We start from the raw sequence: 24774 nt of genomic DNA on the forward strand, positions 1-24774 counted from the left end.
TTATTTTTAGCGGAAATATTTCTAACTCACAATTTTTTAATTTTTACTTTTGTTGCACTTTTTTCAATCTAATAAATATAATATACTGGAGAATTTAAAATTAAGGGCACACAAAAAACATGGTTATATAATATATGTTATTACAATTTATATTAAAATTTGTATTTTACCTACAAAATAGAACAATTTTTTTTTCAATTATAAATAAAAATTATAAAATTTTTTTTAAATAAATCTTAGCATCTTTGCATTCTTTAATTTCATCCGACAGGTGCACCACCAGCAGGAGACTTATGAAGTTAACGCTTATAACGTTGAGCCCCCAGCCTGAACCACTCTCCTGCTTCGTAATTAAAATCACAATTGGTAAAATTAGAAAATTTAGTTTGAATAACATCTGAAAATAAAATAATTGTTATGATTTATGTTCTATATTTTAAAATTTAAAAAGGTTCTATATATTACCTCGAACATATTTATTTATGAGTGACTCATTTAAATTTACTTTGTTTTTTTTACCGAGCCATGTATTGTCTGCAGCAAATTTATCATCGTAAATTAATGTGAATACATTTTTCAGAAAATCACAACCATTTTTTCCACCGATAATACGCACATAATCTGTCTGAAAAAATGTTATATAGAAATTACTATATATAGTAAACACAATTACGTCAAAGTGACGTCAAAATGATTTTGGGCTATGTCAGGATTTACGTAAGATATAAGTCAGATATGAGTCACATGTGACTCATTATTACACACTTATTGACGTAAGACTTTTACCTAATAAATATAACGTACGTATGATTTCCAGTTGACATCATTATTACCTAACTGACGTTAAGCTGGCATAGTAATGATGTCATAGCAATGTCAAGTTGTTTTAGTGATGTCTAGTTGGTTCCTAATGATTGTAATCATATGTAATGATAGAAGTATAACATTAAATTATTCGAGAAAATATTTATTGATACTCAACTTTGACAAAATTTCGTAAAAACGACTTGCTACAATTATTTTATTAAACATAAGATCACATTAACTTATTTAAATTAAAGTGAACTACTACTGGATTTCAAATTATTTCTTATTACTCAGAGTAGTTACTGTTAAATTTACTAAAATTAACCAATATTATTCGAAATTCCAGAGTTGGAAATTTTACTCATTCATATTTCCATTATATTTAAACAAAATTAATATTCTTGTTTTCTTACTGTAATTTTTACAAACCAAAAAGTGAAAATATTAGCAATAAAAAGTATAAACATATATTCTTAAATTAGTTGTACCATTACTAAGTAAATTATTATTTTCACTTTTTGGATTGAAGATAGATAAGAAAACTTTATATTGATAAAGTATTGCACACATTTTTAAATGAAGTCATTAATTATTTTTATAAGAAAAAATAAATAATATTTTTTGTTCTTTAGAGTAATCATCACAATCCAAAAAGTGAAAATTTTAACAATTATAAGTTTAAATATAGGATTTTTCAATCAGTCATACTAATACTGAGTAAAATATTATTTTCACTTGTTGGATTGTATACTATATATTGGATTGTATAGTATAAATCTTACATTAATAAAATATTGAGTGAATTCACTTGAATTCACTTACTCAAGAAATTCGTCAGTACTCTTCTTGTTTTGTATTGCTATTGTTTGGTGGCTTAGGTTTCTTTTCAACTTGTTTTGGTTGTTTACCTGCTCTCTGATTTCCTAATCGAAACCAATTAATTCCAGCTTTAGCAAATTCAACACTGTCCCAATAACTAAATTTCTTCAATATTATCTCTGGAAAATAATTTTTCATTGTATTAACATAAATATTTGTTTTCAGTCAAGTGTTAATTTTATTTATGCATTCAATCTTTCTAACCTTCGCAAATAGTAATTAAGTTCAACTTATTGATTTTAAACTTTGTCACCTTGCCTTCCCAAGTATTATCAGTAGCAAATGATTGCGAGAATATAGCATTAAGTACTCTCTCCGTGTAATCTTTACCATTTGCTCCTCCAATCTGATTAATAAACCTTACCTGCGTAAATATTTATTTATTATTAATATTCAATACAAAAATTAATCAGCTAAAAATCAGTTTAGAAATCTCATTTTTATTTCATATTATCATTTTATATAAATTAGCATTACAATTTTGTTTAATTTAAAATAGAGTAAAAAATAAATCTTGTGATAATACACACAGTTTCACTTATTAACATTTACCATTTATAAAACTGCATAGAAAAGTTAATTCTGGATTTGAATTCTAATATTATCGATTGGTTTTTACAAATGCAAGGTTTTGAAGTTATTTTCAGCCATATACATGTATACATGTATAAAGTTTTCGTATTCACAATTCATAAACAGAAAATAATGTCTTAGTTACTTCATGTTTTTAGCTTCTCGAATATTAATAAATTCAAATTAACCACTAACATAATACTTATTAATTCCACAACTGCAATAAATTAAATAATTAAATTACATTCATGAACTTACAAATTCTTGACGATAATCCTGCGAGTTGGACAGTTTTTTTTCGAAGGCATTCACCTCTTCCCTTGATTTCAGTGGCAGATCTTTTTTCATTTGTAAGGCAGTTTCACTATTAATATCATAAGCATTCCCACGATTATTAACTGCTACGCATTGCTTTAGACCTTTCATATCTACTGTTAATGCGCCCAAAAGTTGTAAACACTTACTCAACTTTGCTAAAACCAATGAAATTCATAAATTAAAATCAATTTTTAAGTATTATACAAAAGGTGGAAACATTTTGAGGAAATAATAATACCATTAAGTGCATTGTAGCGATTTTCGTCATCATCATAATTTTCACAGTCGGGTGGATTATCATTTCTATTATTCTTATTGCATCGAGATCCAGTGGTTCTTGACTCGTCTTCAAAATGTTCTTGCATAATGAATATATCATTATTAGTTTCACTAATTTTATGCACAGATGATGATATTTTTGGAACAAAGGGAGTCTTTCTCTGATCTTCAATTGTAGGCATCGTAGGCATTGGAGAAGCTGTAAAGCGAGATCGCAATGTAATATTGCACAATATTTTCGTTAAATAAAGGTACACCAAATATATTTTTTCTTACTTGGTTTAATGTCCTATCATCATAAATATAATGATGGGATTACTAAGTCACATTAATGTCAAAGTATTGATTCATACTTTTATGTAAGAATATGATGGAATTATTACGTCATTTTTAAGTCAGAACATATGACTTAATATTGAGGTCATAAATAAAGTCACCATTACGTCATGTGTACGCAAAAATTTGAAGATCACTGTATGACATATATATGACATCATTTTAAGGTCTTGTGCTCACTGGGATATAATAATCTGATTTTATACAATTAGTGTAATTTATTTTCTAGTATTTCATTAGTGTTTCAAAGAAATTAAAAAGAAAGTAAATATTTATGTATAATACTATTAAAGACGTTATACATTTTGTCCTTTTTCCTTCTATAATCAGTTTATAGAAAAACTGAGACATAACCAAGTATCTTGTAAGAGAATATTTTTATAAAGTGAACTTACGCTTAATAAATCCCCTTTTTTGTTTTTTTGGAGGTTCGTCCTCTGTGTCCTCATAAGTTGTGGGGTCAATAACTAGTGCTAATCTCTTCTTCTTATTGTATTGTCGCTCAGCAGCAGTAGATTTAGAAGATCGACAACCACGACCAAGACCTTCTTCGGAAGAAATATAATCGGATTCAGCTGCGACTCCCCGAGCTTTTTCATAAGCGTCTATAAAGAAATCAATTTATAACGAAGAAAATATCAATTTAAACCATTTATCGATTCTACAACATACCAAAGAAGTTCATAATTTTGACATTTTCTATTGTCCAGGTTGAGCTATTGGGTTCTAATTTTTCTTTAACATAGATATCAATTTCTTTTGGTGTTTTTGGAGGCCACCAACAATGCCATTCGTCGTTATCATCGTCACAAGGAGGCATCAGCCAACTGCTTGGCACTTCCACATATGTATTTTTATTTGTAAGATATACACAAGCAAAATTTGTATCTATAAAACAAAACATAAAATTAGTTTTTGTAATAATCGAAATAATTCAATCAAATTAGGAATGTTCAATAATTATTGAACTATATAATAATTATTAGGCGTCCCGCGCCCGGGATTGCGGTCGTCCTTGACGCTCCGCTCCCCGCCGCGAGAAACCACTTCACTACCTGGACGTCCTTCTATCCGCTAAAAAAAAATTAAAAAAAAAATAATCATGAATTTTTAATATTAATCTTACCTCGATGTGCTGGTGGTTGAGAAGAAATAGAACTTTGTGGTACATTTCCACTAGATTGTTGATTCACATTTTGTATTGTACCATCACTTTGTGCTGGCATTGTTGTAGAACTATATTCCATATTACTCATCTATAATACATTATTAAGAATCTATATTAGAACCATAGGTCCTATTAACTATTTTAAAAAAAAAGTACTTTTTACCAGTACGCTTACTATTGATATTTGATCCTCATCGATACTTCTTTGTGATTCTGTACTGGAATTTACTGGTCGCCTTACATTTTCATCGCTTTCTGGCGATACTATCAATGGTTCTGACTTAACTATATCAGTAGCAACCAATGCAATCTCATTAATTTCTTCTGTTTTATCACCAGATCCAGATGTGGATCCTGTTGACGTTTTTTTTAATCTTTTTCGTCTGAATGATGGAGAAAGAGGAGATGGACTAGGAGAACAAGATTTTTCACGATCTGCAGCTCCTTGTTCACTACTACTACTTGGCCTTTTAGTTAATGAAGCTATATGCATTTCAGCAAGACCTTTGATCTTCAAACTTTCTGCAGTCTATAAGAAAATATCAAAATAATATCTCACTATTATCAATAAGTGTTAAAACATTTCATAATTGCTATTGATACTTACTTTAATAATCGATGGTAATTGATCTTGAGAAATGTTAACTTCTCCATAATACATAAAATCTACCATGATTTTGAGATCGGAAAATTTAACATCTTTGAGTATAACGATTGGATGTTGACATGGATTAATTGTGAATAACGATTGGAAGTATGTACTGCATGCTGACAGTACAACTTTATGAGCTTGAAGATGTCTGCCTTCTGCTGCTAGTGTAACATCCACTAATGTTTCACTACTTAATAAATTTGAAAATACAGAAATGAAATTTGGTTGATGATTGTTCCATCGCAAACAAAACTGTTGCATGGACATCTTGATATCAACTTATAGCACCTTTATCAATATTTTACTGAAAGAAAACAAATAAAATATTTATTAATGCAAGCATTAAGAGTAATACGTAGATCATATATATATTTCAATAATATTAGTAATAATATATACAAAAAAAATAAGAAGTGATTTAAATTAGAATAATATCTTGATAATTTAATAAATACATAATAATATACAAATATTATTAATCAAAAAGAAAAATACATACACACACATATATATATATATATATATATATATAACAAAATGTGTGTCATTACTGTCAAAATGACAAAATAATTTGTCAAAATTAAGAAAAGAAAAAAAAAGAAAGAGTTAATTCTTAGAATAAATTTGACATTGTGCTTACAGAGGACATGTTACTGTGGCTCCATAATAAATACAGATTTGATGCGATGATGTATGATGGGAGATAAATAACACTACGTGTATTACTTCGTTTCAATGCCGAAAGTGAGTTGGTCGGGAATGAAAACACTGTCGCGTAACTTTCTCAGTGTTGAAGAAAAAAATTACTAATCGCACGGTAGAGGAAACTACTTCGATAGCACCTGCGTCTATGTTTTAAAAGGTGATGGATTGAAACTTAAGAAGAAACTTTTCATCTTTAAAAGTTCCTAAACATTTTTCCCCTGGTTTTACAATTCTATAACTAATCGTAACTTCTAGTAGGAAACTTTCCATCTTTAAAAGTTCCTAACCTCACTTCTAATTTTATGATTCGTAACTAATCGTACCTTCTAGTAAGAAACTTTCCATCTTTAAAAGTTCCTAATCTCACTTTTAATTTTACAGTTCTTAACTAATCGTAACTTTTAGTAAGAAACTTTCCGTCATTAAAAGTTCCTAATCTCACTTTTAATTTTATGATTTTTAACTAATTGTAAAATCTAGAATGAAGTGAAAAATATTACCTATTTCTGTAATATTGTCTGACGCGTCAGGTGGATTATCCACAGTCTCCGTATATTCGAGCCTACGTTCAACGTTCTTCTCACTCATTGTTTCTTTGCTCACGTCTTCTACGTATAAGCCTAATGAAACAAATAAAACTTATCAGAGACTAAATTATTTCACTTTCATTTACAACTGCACTGCAAGTTGCAAATGAGAACAGTGAGATTAGTTGCAATTCCCGCATGCAACAGCATGCCACATGTGCTCCCTCCTACCTCGTGACAAACGGCACAGCACGTTGAAACGTTTGGGGATGGCCGTACGTACACGTGTAACACACAAATCACAGACTAGAGAAGCAACTGATTTAATCAAGACAAAGCTTAGTTCTGTACTACAGACTTTACCTTGAGACGATAATTATAAATTAGTTATTATTTACGTATTTGTAGCTCTTTTTTTTTAAACTTCGTAATAACTAAATTTAATGTCGATATATAGTTTATAAATATTTATTTAAAGTTTAGGTGTCTAAACTTTCTTTCTCTCCTTAAAATAATTATAGTTTAAATAATTTTAAACTATAATTATTATCAGTCTTTATAAATCAAACTGTATCTCAAACGAGTCAACTTTGTTAAGTACGTTACTCGAGTTATTCGATTTACTTGCTCGAGAGCAATATTATTTTTCATCTAGAACGTATACACGACAAGCGTGCCCTTGTTCTATGATGTATACAGCCAATGTCCTTTGTATGATTACATTATATTACGCAAGCCGGGCGGCTTCGACAAGTTTATACCTGTTTACGTGTGATATACACCAACGGTCAAACTTTTCTTTTTTTTTTCGTATTTATTTTTCTTTTTTGAATATTGCATCTCAAGCAAGAAAAATTTTAGTCAATTTTTTTACGAATATTTTTCTTTTAAGCAAGAAAGAAAAATTTTTCTTTCTTTTTTTTTTTTCAATTAATCTGAGAAAAAAAACATTATAATCAAACGCCAAGAGACAACAGATATTGGGGAAAAAGAATTTTTTCTTCTAATAGCACGCAAGGTACTTAAACCTTTGTCCTTTAAGTTTCGTTTTTTTGGTAAATTTCTTCTAAATATACTTCTTTTAAATATTGCAATTAAATTGCACTTCTTAAGGTAGTTTCAAAAACTTACCAATTTATTCAATTTTCTTCTATAATGAAGGCACTTAATCTTCGTCAAGACTCTTTATGTACGATTCGCTGTACTACACAAAGCCTATACTTTTTCTAATCTTTTTCGAGATAAGAAAACAAGTCCTGGGCGTGCTGAGTACTTAACCTGATAGATTGTGGTAATTTGTGGAAAATCAGGAAGGACACTCTGTAATTATATATTCTTCTGAAACATAGTTGTAGCTGTACCCAGTGAACACACCAATGTAACTGAGACGTCACATTTACAGAACCAAAATTTTAGGTTACATAAACCTTAAAATAACATACGGGTCACAGGTGACTCACATGTGACGCACAATTTCACACTCATTTACGTAACAATGTGACGTTACATAATAAACATAAATATGATGTTAATTTTACATACATATTACATTGAATAATGTACGAATACATTGAAAAAAAGTAACGTTTGTTCTACTTCAAATGGTTGATACAATTGTATCATTTGAGGCCATGGTTTCTGAGCTGTAAAAATACATCAAATATAAATACTTTATCAATAAATAATATTATAAATTATTAACAACATAAAATATTTCAATCAAAAGTTATTAAAAAACATAAACAAGTAGAAAACAGAGACTAATTTCTTATAAGAAATATACAATTTATAAATGGGTCATTAGTAAAATAAAGTGAGGTTAGATTTTAATAATTTAACTGATAATAATTAAATAAAAGTCTAATAAAATGATTTGAATAAAAATTACCTCCAAGCTCTAAAGTAATTGCATCTGCTGTTAATTCACCAGGCATGTTAAAGTTAAATATAATTAATTTATTAGAATAAAACTTTATATTAATTTGCTTATGAACCAAGTAACAGAACCTCACAAAACATACAGAGATCTAATGTAAGTACCAAAACAGAAAAATATTCAACTAATTTCAATACATTTTATTGATAAAAAAAAAACTTAAACAAAGTTTTTTAATAATTAAAAAATGAATAATGTTAAGTTTTAATATCCTATTATTTAATAATATATGTATATCACATAAAGTATTATAAGTAAGATGTGTGTGTGGAAATCACTTTTTCACTCGAATTTCGATAATAAATTGAATCGATATTTAAGAATAATCATGTTCAAACAAATATTTTTAAATTAATTAATAATAATAATATAAATGAATAAAATAGTAATTTTTTATTTATCAATGTATTTCTTTTTATTTACTAACCATCATTGTTAATTTTTGTTTTACCATAAATTATAGTACCAAAGGAAGTATCCATCAAAGAATAATTTGAAAATTGTAGATACAATTGTCTCACATCAAATATAAATAATGTCTAACATTAATACTTTGTTTTTAATTTGAATAGTATTGATTTTAGAAATATTTGTATTTGTAAAAGTTTCTTTTTTGTCTTTAAATGATATTGCTAAAATGCATCAGATATACACATAAAACATATTATTAATTATTTATATCCAAAAATTATTTATACTGTCTTTATAAATAATTTTTATTCTATAAATTTTTACTTATTTAATATCACTAGTTATAACAAAATTTAAATTTAAAAATCGGAACTAATTACGTTAGTAAAAAATTTGTTTTTCCATTTTCTTTATCACAATTACGAGTGTGCATGGTAACATCGATAATGTTATCATTAACAACAATTAATAGTAAAATAATTCGAAGACATAATAAAGGAGAATAATAATGACATTTGCATTGATGATTCGAATTATTTTTTGTTAATTTAATAAAAAAAACCTTCAGCTTTTCAGGAAAAAGTAAGTTAATTTGTTAGTATTCTTTCTGTAACATTTTTACATTCCAAATTTAATAGATGATGTTGCAATGAATTCATATTGAATTCTTGCTATTATACTAATAATTTGAAGTAGGTTCCATCATTGAAATCGTTTCTTGCAAAAGCCTTGTGTAGCTCTACGACTGCCTGGAGGACATGGTTCCGTTTTATTTATTAGAGGAGCTCCAATTATTGTAAGAGGTGCAATTCCGAATCTTTCACATTCCAGTTGAAAAGTAAATTCATTGATGCCTAGCACATCAGGTTCGCAAGGACCACCCTCTATTTTAAGAGGATAACAGATATTATTGTATTTAACTAAACCATCTTGTAAACATGGATTGTTAACACATTGTGCAGTTGATTCTCCTTGAGGAAGAGCAATGTAATAATTCGGAGGACAGGGTCCTTGGCTATAAGCTTCATAACAAAAATCATTTGAAAGAAGATATAAGTATCTTGGCAAACAATCGCACACAGAAACATTAGTTCCTTGAATAGGATAAAGATACATATTTTTGGGACAATTACCCAGTGTTGATCCACTTACTTCCTCTTTTACCTGAACACAAAAATAATACATTCTTTCACTTCACAGTATAATGAATTTATTTTTATAAAGTATATCATCTTTATAGTATAGTTACATACTGTTGATTTATTTTTATATGCATTATAATCATCTGGAAATACAACTTCTTGACATAAACTAATACCAATGTATATTAAAAATACACTGCTAAACAATATTAACTTCATTTTAAATAAAACTCTATTATTTTATACGTCTGTTTAATGCAACTACGTTTTCCTACTCAATGTCCTTCAATGTCCTTCAAAAATTGCAAATTATTAAATTATGCTGGATATACAAAGTCCATTTATAGAAGATACACTAGCGCTACTTCTTTAATCATTTTTATTTTTTATGGACATTTATCGATAGAATTGATTAAGTTTGATCAGGTCATTTTAATCCTGTTTCATTCAATAAATACTTGCAATATAAATATTAGAATGAATATTAATCTACATACATATCCCAGTGAACACACCAATGTAACCGAGACATCACATTAACAGAACGAAAAACTTTAGGTTAGGTAAACCGTAAATAACATACGAGTCACATGTGAGTCACATGTTATATGTGACACAATAAATTATATTTCGTACATTGAAAAAAAAGTAACGAAAGTAAAAACGATAAAATTAGGAATTTCAATTTTTTTTCCCTGATAATATTTATACTTTTTTTTTTTTATAACAAAGGTATATTTATTTTTAGCGGAAATATTTCTAACTCACAATTTTTTAATTTTTACTTTTGTTGCACTTTTTTCAATCTAAAAAATATAATATACTGGAGAATTTAAAATTAAGGGCACACAAAAAACATGGTTATAAAATATATGTTATTACAATTTTTTTTTTCAATTATAAATAAAAATTATAAATTTTTTTTTTAAACAAATCTTAGCATTCTTTAATCTCATCTGACAGGTGCACCACTAGCAGGAGACTTATGAAGTTTACGCTTATAACGTTGAGCCCCCAGCCTGAACCACTCTCCTGCCTCGTAATTAAAATCACAATTGGTAAAATTAGAAAATTTAGTTTGAATAACATCTGAAAATAAAATAATTGTTATGATTTATGTTCTATATTTTAAAATTTAAAAAAGTTCTATATATTACCTCGAACATATTTATTTATGAGTGACTCACTTAAATTTACTTTGTTTTTTTTACCGAGCCATGTATTGTCTGCAGCAAATTTATCATCGTAAATTAATGTGAATACATTTTTCAGAAAATCACAACCATTTTTTCCACCGATAATACGCACATATTCTTTCTGAAAAAATTTTATATAGAAATTACTATACCTAGATTACATAGTAGTAGATAAAAAGAAAATTCCAGCTTTGATTTGTATATATGTGTGTGTGTGTTAAACGTATAGTATTAATATCTAGTATACTAAAATATCTCTGCTAAAATTTACTGCTTACACAGATGTACAGTGAAGATAAACATTTTAACGATATTGTTTATTATTAAGTTAAATTTTAATTATCAATATATTTATAATTATTTCAATTGTTATTGGTATTATTATTATTATCAATATAAGTAGTAGTATTTACTAGTTACTACTTACGAACTCATTTTCTAATTGTTTGGTGATCAAAATTTTCTCCAAAAATTCTAATTCTTGTTTAGTTTCAATAGGGAAATATTGTTTAATGTTCTCGACATTCGTGGTAATGTTTGCTAAATGACCTTGATCAAAACGTTGTTTTAAATCTTTTAGATCCACGAGAGCCATATTCAGTATTTTTAATATATATTTAAAGTTAACTGCAAATAAATATTTAATCTCTAGTCATTTTAAGTTAAAAAAGAACGAATAATAAATAAATTTGAAGTCTTACCTTTTAATATTGATGAAATATCAGTTATATTTTTATTATTGAAGTCAAAAAGATTTTCGAGTTTATTAAAATGTAAGTTATTTAAATCAAATGGAATGTTTTCGTTCGTAGCATGATGATTACCATTCGGCGTTGTAATGTTAATAATTGAGTCTCTTTCTAGTTGTGCTGTAGAATGGTTCTTATCATTATTATTTTCACAGCTATCAACTTCGTCTGGTTCGACTGAAATTTAAAAAATAAAATAAGTAATAGCTGTATATTAAAATATATATGAAAACGAACGAACCAAATTTAACTTACCAATTTCTGGATGATGTTCGAGCACTGTATTTGCTGTAAATAGGTAGAAATATACATAAATTAACAACAAAACTGTAGCAAATAACAACGAAAATTGGATTAATGTGAAAAGGTAAATACGTAAACTTTAACGAAAACAGTATTAACTATAGTATAAAAAAGCTATGAAAATTATTTATACGATTACATATATTTACAAATATGTCGATGTTGAAAAATTAGTGACATTGCTGTATTATGTTAAAAAAAATTACATGGACAAGTTTTTTAATAATTACTTACATAAATTGGGTGTGTTAGTGTTGCTGGATTTAGTTTCGTCACATATTTTCGGCATAGGTGTAGCTGCTGCAAATAACATGATGATTTGTTTTTTATACAATTGGTGTAATTTATTTTCTAGCGTTTCAAAGAAATGAAAAAGAAATTAAATATTTATGTACAATTCTTTTAAAGACGTTATACATTTTGTCCTTTTTCCTTCTATAAGCAGTTTATAGAAAAACTGAGATATAACTAAGTACTAAGTATCTTGTAAGAGAATATTTTTATAAAGTGAACTTACGCTTAATAAATCCCCTTTTTTGTTTTTTTGGAGGTTCGTCTTCTGTGTCCTCATCAGTTGTGGGGTCAATAACTAGTGCTAATCTCTTCTTCTTATTGTATTGTCGCTCAGCAGCAGTAGATTTAGAAGATCGACAACCACGACCAAGACCTTCTTCGGAAGAAATATAATCGGATTCAGCTGCGACTCCCCGAGCTTTTTCATAAGCGTCTATAAAGAAATCAATTTATAACGAAGAAAATATCAATTTAAACCATTTATCGATTCTACAACATACCAAAGAAGTTCATAATTTTGACATTTTCTATTGTCCAGGTTGAGCTATTGGGTTCTAATTTTTCTTTAACATAGATATCAATTTCTTTTGGTGTTTTTGGAGGCCACCAACAATGCCATTCGTCGTTATCATCGTCACAAGGAGGCATCAGCCAACTACTTGGCACTTCCACATATGTATTTTTATTTGTAAGATATACACAAGCAAAATTTTTATCTATAAAACAAAACATAAAATTAGTTTTTGTAATAATCGAAATAATTCAATCAAATTAGGAATGTTCAATAATTATTGAACTGTATAATTATTATTGAACTTATTATAATAAAGCGAAAAAAATGTTTAGAAATGTAAAAAAGTTGGGTTAAACTAAGGTTAGTGACATTCGAATGATGTATTGTTTATCTATGAGTTAATATTCTATCGCTTAATATGAAACTAATACTAATAACAGCAATAAATTCTTTAGCATTACAACCGCTTGTTTACTAGTTCATCTTGTAAAGGAACATATACAAACACAGTTTAAACCTAGTCATTGTTAATTAGACCGGGATACGAACAATAACAGCAATAAATTAATAATACGAATAATTGTTGTTTGTTTTTTTTTTCGTGGGGTTTTTAACCCGGGCGCTCAATCTTTGGACTATTGTGCCAGGGCTTCTTGTGGAGAAAAACCTATCATCGTAGTGGTCCTACGTGTAGTCCCGTCTCCCGTGCGAAGCACAGTAGTCCGGTCGCCCCCGAGACTACCAGGTCGAAAATACTGTTGGCGGTGGTCCCAAGGACATTATTTCTAACGCCCGTAAGCCCAACGCATTAAGTTATGAGAAGGAGGGGGTATCCTCCCCCTCGCCGCACCTGCTGCAGACCGAGGCTTATACTAGGCCCAGTCGCGTAAAATGTTTACCTGTGTGCCAGTGCCCGGTGACCAGTCCCACGTCCAACCTCAATTGGGTTCGGTCCAGGTTGATCGGCTCGGTAGCTAACTTCTTCAAGGGCCCCGAGAACTGGGCCTTCATGTGCCTCATGCCTGGGCCTTGCATCCAAAGTTCTTTGAAGCGGTCCGTGGCCCACTTCGCAGTCTTCCCCCGCAAAATCTCCCATGTAATGCTGACAAGGCACAGATTTGCCGAATCGTGCCGTGAAGCTCCAAGTCTGGCAAGCTCATGTGCCTTTTCGTTGCCCTGAACGCCGCTGTGACCCGACACCCAGAGCAACTTTACTCTGTTGACACTACCTAGCCGTGTCAACAGGTCGATACAGTCCTTGACCAGCCCTGACCTGACCACGGTGCTGTGTACAAGTCTGAACGCGGTGTGGTTGTCACTGCAGATGTAGATATGCTTGCCATAGTACCCCTTTTCAGGCCATGAAGAGCCGTCTCCAGACAGACTTGCCCGCTGTGTACGCGTGTTGCGATGGCTGCACCGGCGTTCTCGCCAGCGCTCTATCTCTTATGGACCTATCAACCAGTCTCTCCAACGTTTTCAGCAAGAAAGACGTTAAGCTGATGGGCCTGAAAGCTTTGGCTTGGTCACATTTGTTCTTTCTCGGTTTTGGGATGAAGACTATTTTGACCTCGTCAAAAACATATCTCAGGGCGAGACACGATCTGAAGACGCGCATCAGTTGCTTAACCAGCCCATCGTCCCCATTCTGAAGAAGGGCAGGGAAGAGTCCGTCTGCCCTGGGCTCTTGTATCCGTCGAACGAGTCCAGAGCCCAACGAATCCTGTCATACGTGACCACCGCTGCGGCAGTGGTCCAGTCAGCAGGTCTCGTGGCGCGGAGCTCCCCTCCAACCGAGGGGTTTTGTTCGATCTGTCTGGATCCCGGGAAGTGCACTTCCAAAAGGTAGGCAAGAATGTCTTCGTGTTTTTCAAGCTGCTCCCTTTTCAGGAGAGAGAGTCCACAAAGCCTTGGTTGTGGGCAGTTTGCAAGGACCTGCGATGTTTGGCCACTAAAGGAAGAGCCTTAATTCCCGAGCAGAATTTCCCCCAGGCCTCAAGTTTCGATTTCTTGATGAACCTCTTATAGGTCCTCTGTTTGATCCTATAATTAGCTCAATATTCATAGCCGTTTGTCGTTAAGGCTTTGTTCAGAAGGTGGCGAGAACTTGAGCGCAGTGAGTCCAACTCCCTGCTCCACCATGCAACTCTCATCCTGTTCTTCCGTGTCTTTAGAGAGCATGCCGTTTCGAAGGCCTGAGTGATGGAAGAGGAGAGCAAGTTCACCCGTTCCTCGATTCGACCCTCAGTCCTCAGTCCTCCACTCATCCCTACGAGCCTGCCTTCAAGGTCCTTCTTATAGGGCCCAGTCTCTTGTCTCCTCGAGGTGATAAAGGTTGGCCTGGATCCCCTGTTGAGGATCTCCAGATTCGTCGACGAGAGGTATTCCATCAAAGCCGTTCCTCTCTTATTAGTATTCGAGCTGCCCCATGCGACATGGTGCGAGTTAGTGTCGCACCCGATCACAAAGTCCAGCCCTTCTCTGTGGCAGTGTTCCACCACGGCTCTCAGCTCCTCAGTAGGAGGGTATTCGACCGTGTCGTATGGGAAGTACGCTGAGCAGACGACGAGGTCGATCAGTCCACCTCTCAGCTTCAACCTCACCGAGGCCACCGCAAGGTCCCTGCTGCAGAATCTGCTTAGCTTCATATCATGGTGCATTTTTTGGATACGAAGATACATGCCCTTGGGCCGGGTTTGCATAGGTCATATACCAGTGTTCCCATGCTGCGATCTATCCTTTTAACGAGTCCCCTGTGGACCCATGGTTCTTGTATAAGGGAAATGTGTCTGTCTACTCAACTGCTATGTCCTAGCTAAGTACAGCCGAGGCCGGCCGCTATTCAGTGTTGCAGGTTAATTTGTGAGATTTGGAGGCCCACAGACCCCCTAGGTGGAGGCGCGTGCGCCCTTCTCACTCTGTTTTGGTTTAGGAAGGAGGAAGAGGAGGAAAAGGGAGGGAAGAAGGGGGAGTGGAAATGGGCGATGAAGGAAGTAGGGATAGGGGAGGAGGGCAACAAGCTCCATTACGAGCCATCGCCCTTGACCTTCCGCCTCTCAGATGCCTTCGGGGCCGCTATGGTCCCTTGGGGCGTTGTGGATGGCCCCATCGGGGACCCAACAATGGTCCGTTGGATTCCACGCTGGGTCTCCTTACGGGCCGTCTTGAGCAGGGCGAGGGCCTTAGGCGGTCTGCCTCTGGCCCTCATCCCGCCCCTGCTTTTCCGTCGGCACGGTTCCTCACTACCGCGCCCCCGGCGACGATAGGCGCCTGTGACGCGCAGGCAAGCTCTCGCGCTTTCGGCGTCAGCTTGGGGATGGCTCCACGCGCAGCGGCGGTCCCCGTAGCCGCAGTCGGCTCTACCGGACCCCCACGCTGCACGTCCGCCACTGATCAATCCTGGTCATCTCAAGAGCAGCTGCCCAGCCCCCCGTCCCCCCATCTCAGCCCTGTCCAGGGCCTCGTAGAAACGAGCCCTGCCCAGACCGAAGTGAGGGGCAAACCCTAGCTCTTTCAAACGGCCTAGAGAGGCTACATCCACGCCTAGAACGGCATGGATATTTCCCTGGACAGACCTCCGGCCCCACACCCTCCACAAGGAGACTGAGAGTTCCGGGTTCTGCCTCTGTAGCCTTCTGAGGACGATGGGCATGCTCTCGTCCGTGCTGGGGAACACAGCCGTCATCTTCTTCAACCTTGGGAGTTGCTCCCCCTCCAGCACCTGGAGTTGAGCCCCCTTCCAGGGTTTTAGGCTCGGGACAATGGCCTTAAGCCATGCCTTTGCCTGGTCGTCCGAGCAGGTCACCCACAGGATTCCCTGCCCGCAACGGGTCCCCTCGAAGTGTGGGACTACCTGATCCATTGGGATCGAGTCCAGAGCTTTGAGGAGTCCCCGCTCCAGCAGTTCATCCTGCCCCTGGCCGAGAACCACTTCGGGGTAATCAACCGGCACGATGGCCAGCTTCTTATCCCCAGCTGCGGCATCCGCGTAGCCAGTGGGCCTTGTGGCGAACTTGTTCTTTTTAGCCATAGTGTGTCTTTCCAGCGGGGTGCTGTCCGAAGGACTGGGCCTCTTGGTAGGGCCCTGTCCAATGGCTTCTCCCCTCCCCTCATCTACGCGGTGCGGCTCGGAGTCTGAGCCCTGCAAAGCCAATCTGGCATTGCGTGCCCTCCTCTTCGCAGCCCCGCTCCGATTTGGTTTATGGAACGCCTTGGGCGTTGAATCCGTAGATCTAGCTTTCGGCGAATACTCTTCCTTAACGCTCGAGATCAAGTTTTCGACGGTCAGATCCTGGGCCCTCGTCGTAATGAGTTCCAAGGGATCCGATCCGCTTTCGCTCTCGTCCGTATGAACTGGTGTGGGTCCTTCTTGCGAAGTCCCCACGCCAGCTTGCATTTGTTTTGTGCAGTTTTCGGTAGTTTCATCCATGTAAGTCCCACGAGTAGACAGGAAATAAACGGTCCGTCACCACAGAGCCTGTTGCGGTGATAAGGCAAAATACAATGGGGGGTTGCCCGGTACCCCAAGGGCATCGTTTGCGACACTTTACCCAAGTGCCATCCAGCCATCGGCACGATTGCTTCCACCTTGGCTTGGGGAGTGGTCCGCGGCGTGGCCTTCGGTTCCCTGGGCCGATTTTTACGTCGGCCGGGTTCCTTATAGCCTGCGCTATCCAGGGGTTCCATAGGATCCCCGCGCCCGGGGTCGCGGTCGTCCTTGACGCTCCGCTCCCCGCCACGAGAAACCACTTCACTCCCTGGACGTCCTTCTATCCGCCACCTGAAGACGCGCCCGGTTGGCCTCACCCATGCCCCTGGACCTTTACACGAGGCCCAGTAAGCCCGGGAATTGTTATGTTAAAGTTAAAAACAGTACTAAAGAAAAAAAAAGAAAAATAATAATAATAATAATAATAATAATAATAATAATAATAATAATAATAATAATAATAAAATGCTAAGCTGTAAGCAAGAGAAAGAATAACAAATACTTGATAAATTGTACATAGAAAATAATATGTATGTGAAAATATTATAATATGATATTATAGCATGGCACAGATACATTTTTAAGCACATCATCGTTTAAATATCATATAAAAAAGTGTATGACTATTTTATATATAGGACAGAACAAGGCACACATACACATTCAACAATGTCAAAGACCTTTCACGAAATATACATTGTGTGCTATGTATCTGTGTACCATGGTGAGATAGAGTATTTTAATGAGAGAGTGAGACTGAATTTAATTTATTATCATTTCTATATCTTTTTTCCTTTACTTTCGCTCTATTATCATGTCAAACGCCTGTTGATTTTTTTTTTGTGTGCAATACATTTAAACGCATCTGTGCCAGCATATAATGTGTGTATCAATAGTACTTATTAACGCATGCAGTTTTTATAGTACCCATCACAACCAATATGCATCCGCTAGATTAAAAGTTACCAAATTATTTACATAATTTATACAAGCAACATGCAACCTTTAAATTATCTTAAATCTTATCGAATTTTTATTACATATAATTGTTTGTAGTAAATTAGTCATATATAGAAAAATTAACAATATATATATATATATATGTCTGCGTATATGCATATGACTCTATTTATGTACAAATAGGATAATATATTTAAACTAAATCTGAAAAATCTTTCTTTTAATTACAGCTAACAAGGTTTTACTATATTGCCTAATAATTTCTTTACGTATTATAATAACAATAATAATATAATAATAATATAATAATATAATATAATAAATAATAATAATAATAATAATAATAATAATAATAATAATAATAATAATAATAATAATAATAACAATAACAATAGTTATAATATGTATCAGTGGTTTCATATGTTAACAAAATCTGTAATATGCAAAAGTATTTTTACAAGATTCCGAGTATCAATTTTCCCATGCGTATTTTCTGTTTCATTAGCATGCATATATATATAGTTAGATTTAAAGAATTGTATAAAGAATAGTAACAGTCCCTATATGTATATACTTGAGAGAAATCATTTGTTAGTACTGTTTCGTGTCTTCTTGATCAAATTATTTTTTTATGACCTAATCATATATACGTCTTTATACCTTTCTCTTATTATGTTGTATAAAAGCAAGAATTTGAACAATCATATTAATTTATCTTTTTGTGTGCTAAATATTCTTAAATAAAAAAGTATACTAAATATTAAATTCCAATAGGATTTAGAAAGTGATCATTAACTATATTACGATACATGCATTATATATAAATGAATGAAGAAATAAAGAATAGTTTCAATATTTAAATTTTCCTTCTTACACTTATTTCTATTCTATCTAAATAAAATCTGCTATTTTCTATTTTTAATATTAACCTGAAATATATACTTTTGGTATATTTAAAAAAAAATTAAAAAAAAATAATCATGAATTGTTAATATTAATCTTACCTTGATGTGCTGGTGGTTGAGAAGAAACAGAACTTTGTGGTACATTTCCACTAGATTGTTGATTCACATTTTGTATTGTACCATCACTTTGTGCTGGCATTGTTGTAGAACTATATTCCATATTACTCATCTATAATACATTATTAAGAATCTATATTAGAACCATAGGTCCTATTAACTATTTAAAAAAAAAAGTACTTTTTACCAGTACGCTTACTATTGATATTTTATCCTCATCGATACTTCCTTGTAATTCTGTACTGGTATTTATTGGTTGCCTTACATTTTCATCGCTTTCTGGCGATACTATCAATGGTTCTGACTTAACTATATCAGTAGCAACCAATGCAATCTCATTAATTTCTTCTGTTTTATCACCAGATCCAGATGTGGATCCTGTTGACGTTTTTTTTAATCTTTTTCGTCTGAATGATGGAGAAAGAGGAGATGGACTAGGAGAACAAGATTTTCCACGATCTGCAGCTCCTTGTTCACTACTACTACTTGGCCTTTTAGTTAATGAAGCTATATGCATTTCAGCAAGACCTTTGATCTTCAAACTTTCTGCAGTCTATAAGAAAATATCAAAATAATATCTCACTATTATCAATAAGTGTTAAAACATTTCATAATTGCTATTGATACTTACTTTAATAATCGATGGTAATTGATCTTGAGAAATGTTAACTTCTCCATAATACATAAAATCTACCATGATTTTGAGATCGGAAAATTTAACATCTTTGAGTATAACGATTGGATGTTGACATGGATTAATTGTGAATAACGATTGGAAGTATGTACTGCATGCTGATAGTACAACTTTATGAGCTTGAAGATGTCTGCCTTCTGCTGCTAGTGTAACATCCACTAATGTTTCACTACTTAATAAATTTGAAAATACAGAAATGAAATTTGGTTGATGATTGTTCCATCGCAAACAAAACTGTTGCATGGACATCTTGATATCAACTTATAGCACCTTTATCAATATTTTACTGAAAGAAAACAAATAAAATATTTATTAATGCAAGCATTAAGAGTAATACGTAGATCATATATATATTTCAATAATATTAGTAATAATATATACAAAAAAAATAAGAAGTGATTTAAATTAGAATAATATCTTGATAATTTAATAAATACATAATAATATACAAATATTATTAATCAAAAAGAAAAATACATACACACACATATATATATATATATATATATATATATATATATATATATATATATATAACAAAATGTGTGTCATTACTGTCAAAATGACAAAATAATTTGTCAAAATTAAGAAAAGAAAAAAAAAAGAAAGAGTTAATTCTTAGAATAAATTTGACATTGTGCTTACAGAGGACATGTTACTGTGGCTCCATAATAAATACAGATTTGATGCGATGATGTATGATGGGAGATAAATAACACTACGTGTATTACTTCGTTTCAATGCCGAAAGTGAGTTGGTCGGGAATGAAAACACTGTCGCGTAACTTTCTCAGTGTTGAAGAAAAAATTACTAATCGCACGGTAGAGGAAACTACTTCGATAGCACCTGCGTCTATGTTTTAAAAGGTGATGGATTGAAACTTGGGAAGAAACTTTTCATCTTTAAAAGTTCCTAAACTTTTTCCCCCTAGTTTTACAATTCTATAACTAATCGTAAATTCTAGTAAGAAACCACGGAGGATAGATACCAGGAGTCCGAACGTAATGTTAAAAGAATGGTATCAATTTATGGGACAAGATATTTTGTCGGTAGGGCGCGCTGCTTTTCACAGAATACTCTTTTAAATATTATCGCGGGAAGTCTTGTTGTTATTGACAATTCTGAAAAAAAATATTTTGAGAAACGTGGAATTAAATAATAGTTTAAGGAAATTTTTAGAAACCTTAAACGTTTTCAACTCAGCAATATCAAGAAGTTTAAGAGATAATCTGCAAAGTTAAAAACATCTGATATTAATAAATCATAATACAAAAATCAGTAGGCACCAAACCATTTTGTTTAAAAAAAATAGATTTATGCGAAGAAAAATTCTAAGAAATTGAGTTTATAGTTCATTTTTAACCTTTCCATGTAAAACTATTACAAATTGTCTCTATGAAAATTTACTAGAAAAAATATTTTTAAAAATTGTCAAATGCCTATTTACTCAAGTATCACGATAAATATACTTAAAAAAAAAAAAAATAATAAATAAGTTATTGTCAAACATATTATTTGTTAATAGTACAAATAAAACATATTTAATATTTACAAACCAAATCATTATAGTTTTAAGAGTATCCAGAATATTGCTTTCGTAATCGAGAATTTTAAATTATTTTTTAAATTAGAGTGATTAATTTTTTTATTAATGTTAAATATGAGTTAAAATAATTTCGAATTTTTTCGAGATTTTTTAGATTTAATTGTTCTCTCCGTAGAACTTTTATTAAAACATTTGACAAGAAAATGCCCCTGCATTATTGAAAAATTGTTAATAATTTTTTTTGTTAGTTCTTTCTTATGCTCATCAAAGCCAACAAAAATCGAGATATTCCTTTTAGAAACATCATCTAATATTTCAAACATTGTGTCAATCTTTACTGTTTTTGTACCAACCACCATTAACACAACTTCTTCTAAACTTTTAATTAAATTAAATAACTGTTCACTTGGGTAAATCAATGCACCTTTTATATTCTAAAAAAAATAAATTAATATATTATATTTAATTTAAATGTAATAATAATAATAGTATCGGTACGCTCCGAATACTTGCACTGCTAGTGGCAAAAAAGAGAACTATGATCAGGGTCAAGAAATGACTACCACAAAAACTGGGAAAAATCCTATATCGTTCGAACTCCTAGTTTCTATCCTCCGTGTAAGAAACTTTCTATCTTTAAAAGTTCCTAAGCTCACTTTTAATTTTATGATTCGTAACTAATCGTACCTTCTAGTAAGAAACTTTCCATCTTTAAAAGTTCCTAACCTCACTTTTAATTTTACAGTTCTTAACTAATCGTAACTTTTAGTAAGAAACTTTCCGTCATTAAAAGTTCCTAATCTCACTTTTAATTTTATGATTTTTAACTAATTGTAAAATCTAGAATGAAGTGAAAAATATTACCTATTTCTGTAATATTGTCTGACGCGTCAGGTGGATTATCCACAGTCTCCGTATATTCGAGCCTACGTTCAACGTTCTTCTTACTCATTGTTTCTTTGCTCACGTCTTCTACGTATAAGCCTTATGAAACAAATAAAACTTATCAGAGACTAAATTATTTCACTTTCATTTACAACTGCACTGCAAGTTGCAAATGAGAACAGTGAGATTAGTTGCAATTCCCGCATGCAACAGCATGCCACATGTGCTCCCTCTTACCTCGTGACAAACGGCACAGCACGTTGAAACGTTTGGGGATGGCCGTACGTACACGTGTAACACACAAATCACAGACTAGAGAAGCAACTGATTTAATCAAGACAAAGCTTAGTTCTGTACTACAGACTTTACCTTGAGACGATAATTATAAATTAGTTATTATTTACGTATTTGTAGCCCTTTTTTTTTTAAACTTCGTAATAACTAAATTTAATGTCGATATATAGTTTATAAATATTTATTTAAAGTTTAGGTGTCTAAACTTTATTTCTCTCCTTAAAATAATTATAGTTTAAATAATTTTAAACTATAATTATTATCAGTCTTTCTACATCAAACTGTATCTCAAACGAGTCAACTTCGTTAAGTACGTTACTCGAGTTATTCGATTTACTTGCTTAAGAGCCATATTATTTTTCATCTAGAACGTATACACGACAAGCGTGCCCTTGTTCTATGATGTATACAGCCAATGCCCTTTGTATGATTATATTATATTACGCAAGCCGGGCGGCTTCGACAAGTTTAAACCTGTTTACGTGTGATATACACCAACGGTCAAACTTTTCTGTTTTTTTTCGTATTTATTTTTCTTTTTTGAATATTGCATCTCAAGCAAGAAAAATTTTAGTCAATTTTTTTACGAATATTGTTCTTTTAAGCAAGAAAGAAAAATTTTACTTTCTTTTTTTTTTTTTTTTCAATTAATCTGAGAAAAAAAATATTATAATCAAACGCCAAGAGACAACAGATACTGGGGAAAAAGAATTTTTCCTTCTAATAGCACGCAAGGTACTTAAACCTTTGTCCTTTAAGTTCAGTTTTTTTTCTTCTAAATTTACTTCTTTTAAATATTGCAATTAAATTGCACTTCTTAAGGTAGTTTCAAAAACTTACCAATTTATTCAATTTTCTTCTAAAATGAAGGCACTTAATCTTCGTCAAGACTCTTTATGTACGATTCGCTGTACTACACAAAGCCTATCCTTTTTCTAATCTCTTTCGAGATAAGAAAACAAGTCCTGGGCGTGCTGAGTCCTTAACCTGATGGATTGTGGTAATTTGTGGAAAATCAGGAAGGACACTCTGTAATTATATATTCTTCTGAAACTTAGTTGTAGCTGTATTGTGTCTTGTACAACCAAACTTATAAAGGCACGTGCTATCTGTACAACGCCACAGTCGAGAGTGAGATGTACAAACAGTGATCCCAGAGACTTTAGTTCGTTTGATCGACACGGGGGCGTAAAATTATGGTACGCGCCGGAAAATTATCGTACGCCCCGGGAAAATTTGAAATCTGACAATTTCTCGGACGAGATTTTGAAAATATGAAAAAGTGTCCAGCGTTTTCTGTCAATAACAATTCAAAAACCTTGCAGAATGGCGCTGGTGAAAATAGAGGTGTGGTATGAATGTAGCAATTGTAAACGAATTGAAGTATGCTGAGTTATATAATAATGTAGTAAATATAACCTTAAAGAATTATTATGAGAAAACGTGTAGCTAGAGTGATTTTATTTCATGAATTGTGAATAGTACGTTTATTGATTTTTTATCATTTAATTTTATGAAAAAGTATGTGAATAACATAACAGTTATGGGTAAAATTTGTGTTCCTTGTTTATTTTTCAATCCTACTCTAATAATATTTGGCGCTTCCTTTAAAATTGACACTCTGCGAATTGTGGCGCCACTCGAATTGCATACATTTCGACGGACACTTTTCATATACAGAAATAACAGAGATGTTACTCCTTACCTCTACCCTCCATAATAGAAGTAATCTGATGATTTTCTTATTTATGTAACAGAATTTTTATACTGGTTATTATAAATCGAATAATTTCGTAATTTCGAGAATTATTAAATTCATTTTATGTGTCTTTATTGGTAAGACTGATTTTTCAAGAAAAAATTTGAAAATGTATAAATCATTTGAAATATAAATTATTATTTTAATAAAATTAAAGAAATTGTTTTTATAGTTCAATAGCTTTAAAAATTATCCAATGAAATTCAAAGTTATCGACCAATCTACGCTTAAGATAATTTATCGTAATGAATAGTTCGATATATCGAAAAAAAAGTGATATTTCTTTGCATTTTTAGGACGTGTTCGGTATCGATACGATACACACATTCGAATGTT

At 32.6% G+C, this 24774-nt stretch overlaps 3 protein-coding genes across 9 annotated transcripts; all 3 read right to left on the minus strand.

The window, feature by feature from the left end:
* Positions 1-18: 18 nt before the first annotated feature.
* On the minus strand, positions 19-23801 carry LOC107069870 (uncharacterized). Of its 2 annotated transcripts, XM_089179096.1 has the most exons (14): positions 22623-23801; positions 22365-22484; positions 19892-20240; positions 19460-19813; positions 19243-19372; positions 12776-12991; positions 12499-12708; positions 12216-12281; positions 11934-11966; positions 11631-11855; positions 11357-11556; positions 10891-11050; positions 10648-10822; positions 19-216 (listed from the first exon to the last, which is right to left on the minus strand). In XM_089179096.1, exons 3-13 carry the CDS (start codon positions 20201-20203, stop codon positions 10686-10688), a joined length of 2043 nt encoding a protein of 680 aa, XP_089035222.1. In that variant the 5' UTR covers positions 20204-20240; positions 22365-22484; positions 22623-23801; the 3' UTR covers positions 19-216; positions 10648-10685. The 2 variants fall into 2 exon arrangements, with proteins under 2 accessions (XP_089035222.1, XP_089035221.1); XM_089179095.1 differs by lacking the exons at positions 19-216; positions 22365-22484; positions 22623-23801 and adding an exon at positions 20600-20806 and having other exon boundaries at positions 9842-10822.
* LOC107073678 (uncharacterized) lies at positions 121-8479 on the minus strand. 6 transcript variants are annotated; one of them, XM_089179099.1, is made up of 14 exons: positions 8133-8478; positions 7376-7887; positions 6218-6337; positions 4968-5316; positions 4536-4889; positions 4319-4448; positions 3865-4080; positions 3588-3797; positions 2816-3055; positions 2518-2732; positions 1891-2050; positions 1590-1805; positions 466-625; positions 121-397 (listed from the first exon to the last, which is right to left on the minus strand). In XM_089179099.1, the coding sequence occupies exons 4-12, from the start codon at positions 5277-5279 to the stop codon at positions 1642-1644; spliced, it is 2001 nt and encodes a 666-aa protein (XP_089035225.1). In that variant the 5' UTR covers positions 5280-5316; positions 6218-6337; positions 7376-7887; positions 8133-8478; the 3' UTR covers positions 121-397; positions 466-625; positions 1590-1641. The 6 variants fall into 6 exon arrangements, with proteins under 6 accessions (XP_089035225.1, XP_089035228.1, XP_089035226.1 ...); XM_089179102.1 differs by lacking the exon at positions 6218-6337 and having other exon boundaries at positions 8133-8479; XM_089179100.1 differs by lacking the exon at positions 8133-8478 and having other exon boundaries at positions 7376-8041.
* On the minus strand, positions 9294-10110 carry LOC149030436 (uncharacterized). The gene is made up of 3 exons (XM_089179252.1): positions 10088-10110; positions 9845-9932; positions 9294-9755 (listed from the first exon to the last, which is right to left on the minus strand). Exons 1-3 carry the CDS (start codon positions 10108-10110, stop codon positions 9294-9296), a joined length of 573 nt encoding a protein of 190 aa, XP_089035378.1.
* Positions 23802-24774: the final 973 nt, after the last annotated feature.

This window comes from Polistes dominula, unplaced genomic scaffold (assembly GCF_049000335.1).
Source record: "Polistes dominula isolate Pdom_NZ unplaced genomic scaffold, Pdom_raw_medaka contig_37, whole genome shotgun sequence".
NCBI lineage: Eukaryota > Metazoa > Arthropoda > Insecta > Hymenoptera > Vespidae > Polistes > Polistes dominula.

Excerpts from the sequence above, each read along its gene's own strand:
- LOC107069870 (XM_089179096.1), bottom strand. The coding sequence starts at position 20,203 with ATGTCCATGCAACAGTTTTGTTTGCGATGGAACAATCATCAACCAAAT. Across the intron at positions 12,282-12,498 it reads AAAAAGGGGATTTATTAAGC|CAGCTACACCTATGCCGAAA; the intron begins GTAAGTTCACTT and ends TGTTATTTGCAG. Across the intron at positions 11,051-11,356 it reads AACAATTAGAAAATGAGTTC|AAAGAATATGTGCGTATTAT; the intron begins GTAAGTAGTAAC and ends AAATTTTTTCAG.
- LOC107073678 (XM_089179102.1), bottom strand. The coding sequence starts at position 5,279 with ATGTCCATGCAACAGTTTTGTTTGCGATGGAACAATCATCAACCAAAT. Across the intron at positions 4,081-4,318 it reads TCAACCACCAGCACATCGAG|ATACAAATTTTGCTTGTGTA; the intron begins GTAAGATTAATA and ends TTTGTTTTATAG. Across the intron at positions 2,051-2,517 it reads AGGATTATCGTCAAGAATTT|GTAAGGTTTATTAATCAGAT; the intron begins GTAAGTTCATGA and ends ATATTTACGCAG.
- LOC149030436 (XM_089179252.1), bottom strand. The coding sequence starts at position 10,110 with ATGATTAAAGAAGTAGCGCTAGT. Across the intron at positions 9,933-10,087 it reads ATTAAAGAAGTAGCGCTAGT|CAGTGTATTTTTAATATACA; the intron begins GTATCTTCTATA and ends AATATTGTTTAG. Across the intron at positions 9,756-9,844 it reads CATATAAAAATAAATCAACA|GTAAAAGAGGAAGTAAGTGG; the intron begins GTATGTAACTAT and ends TTTTGTGTTCAG.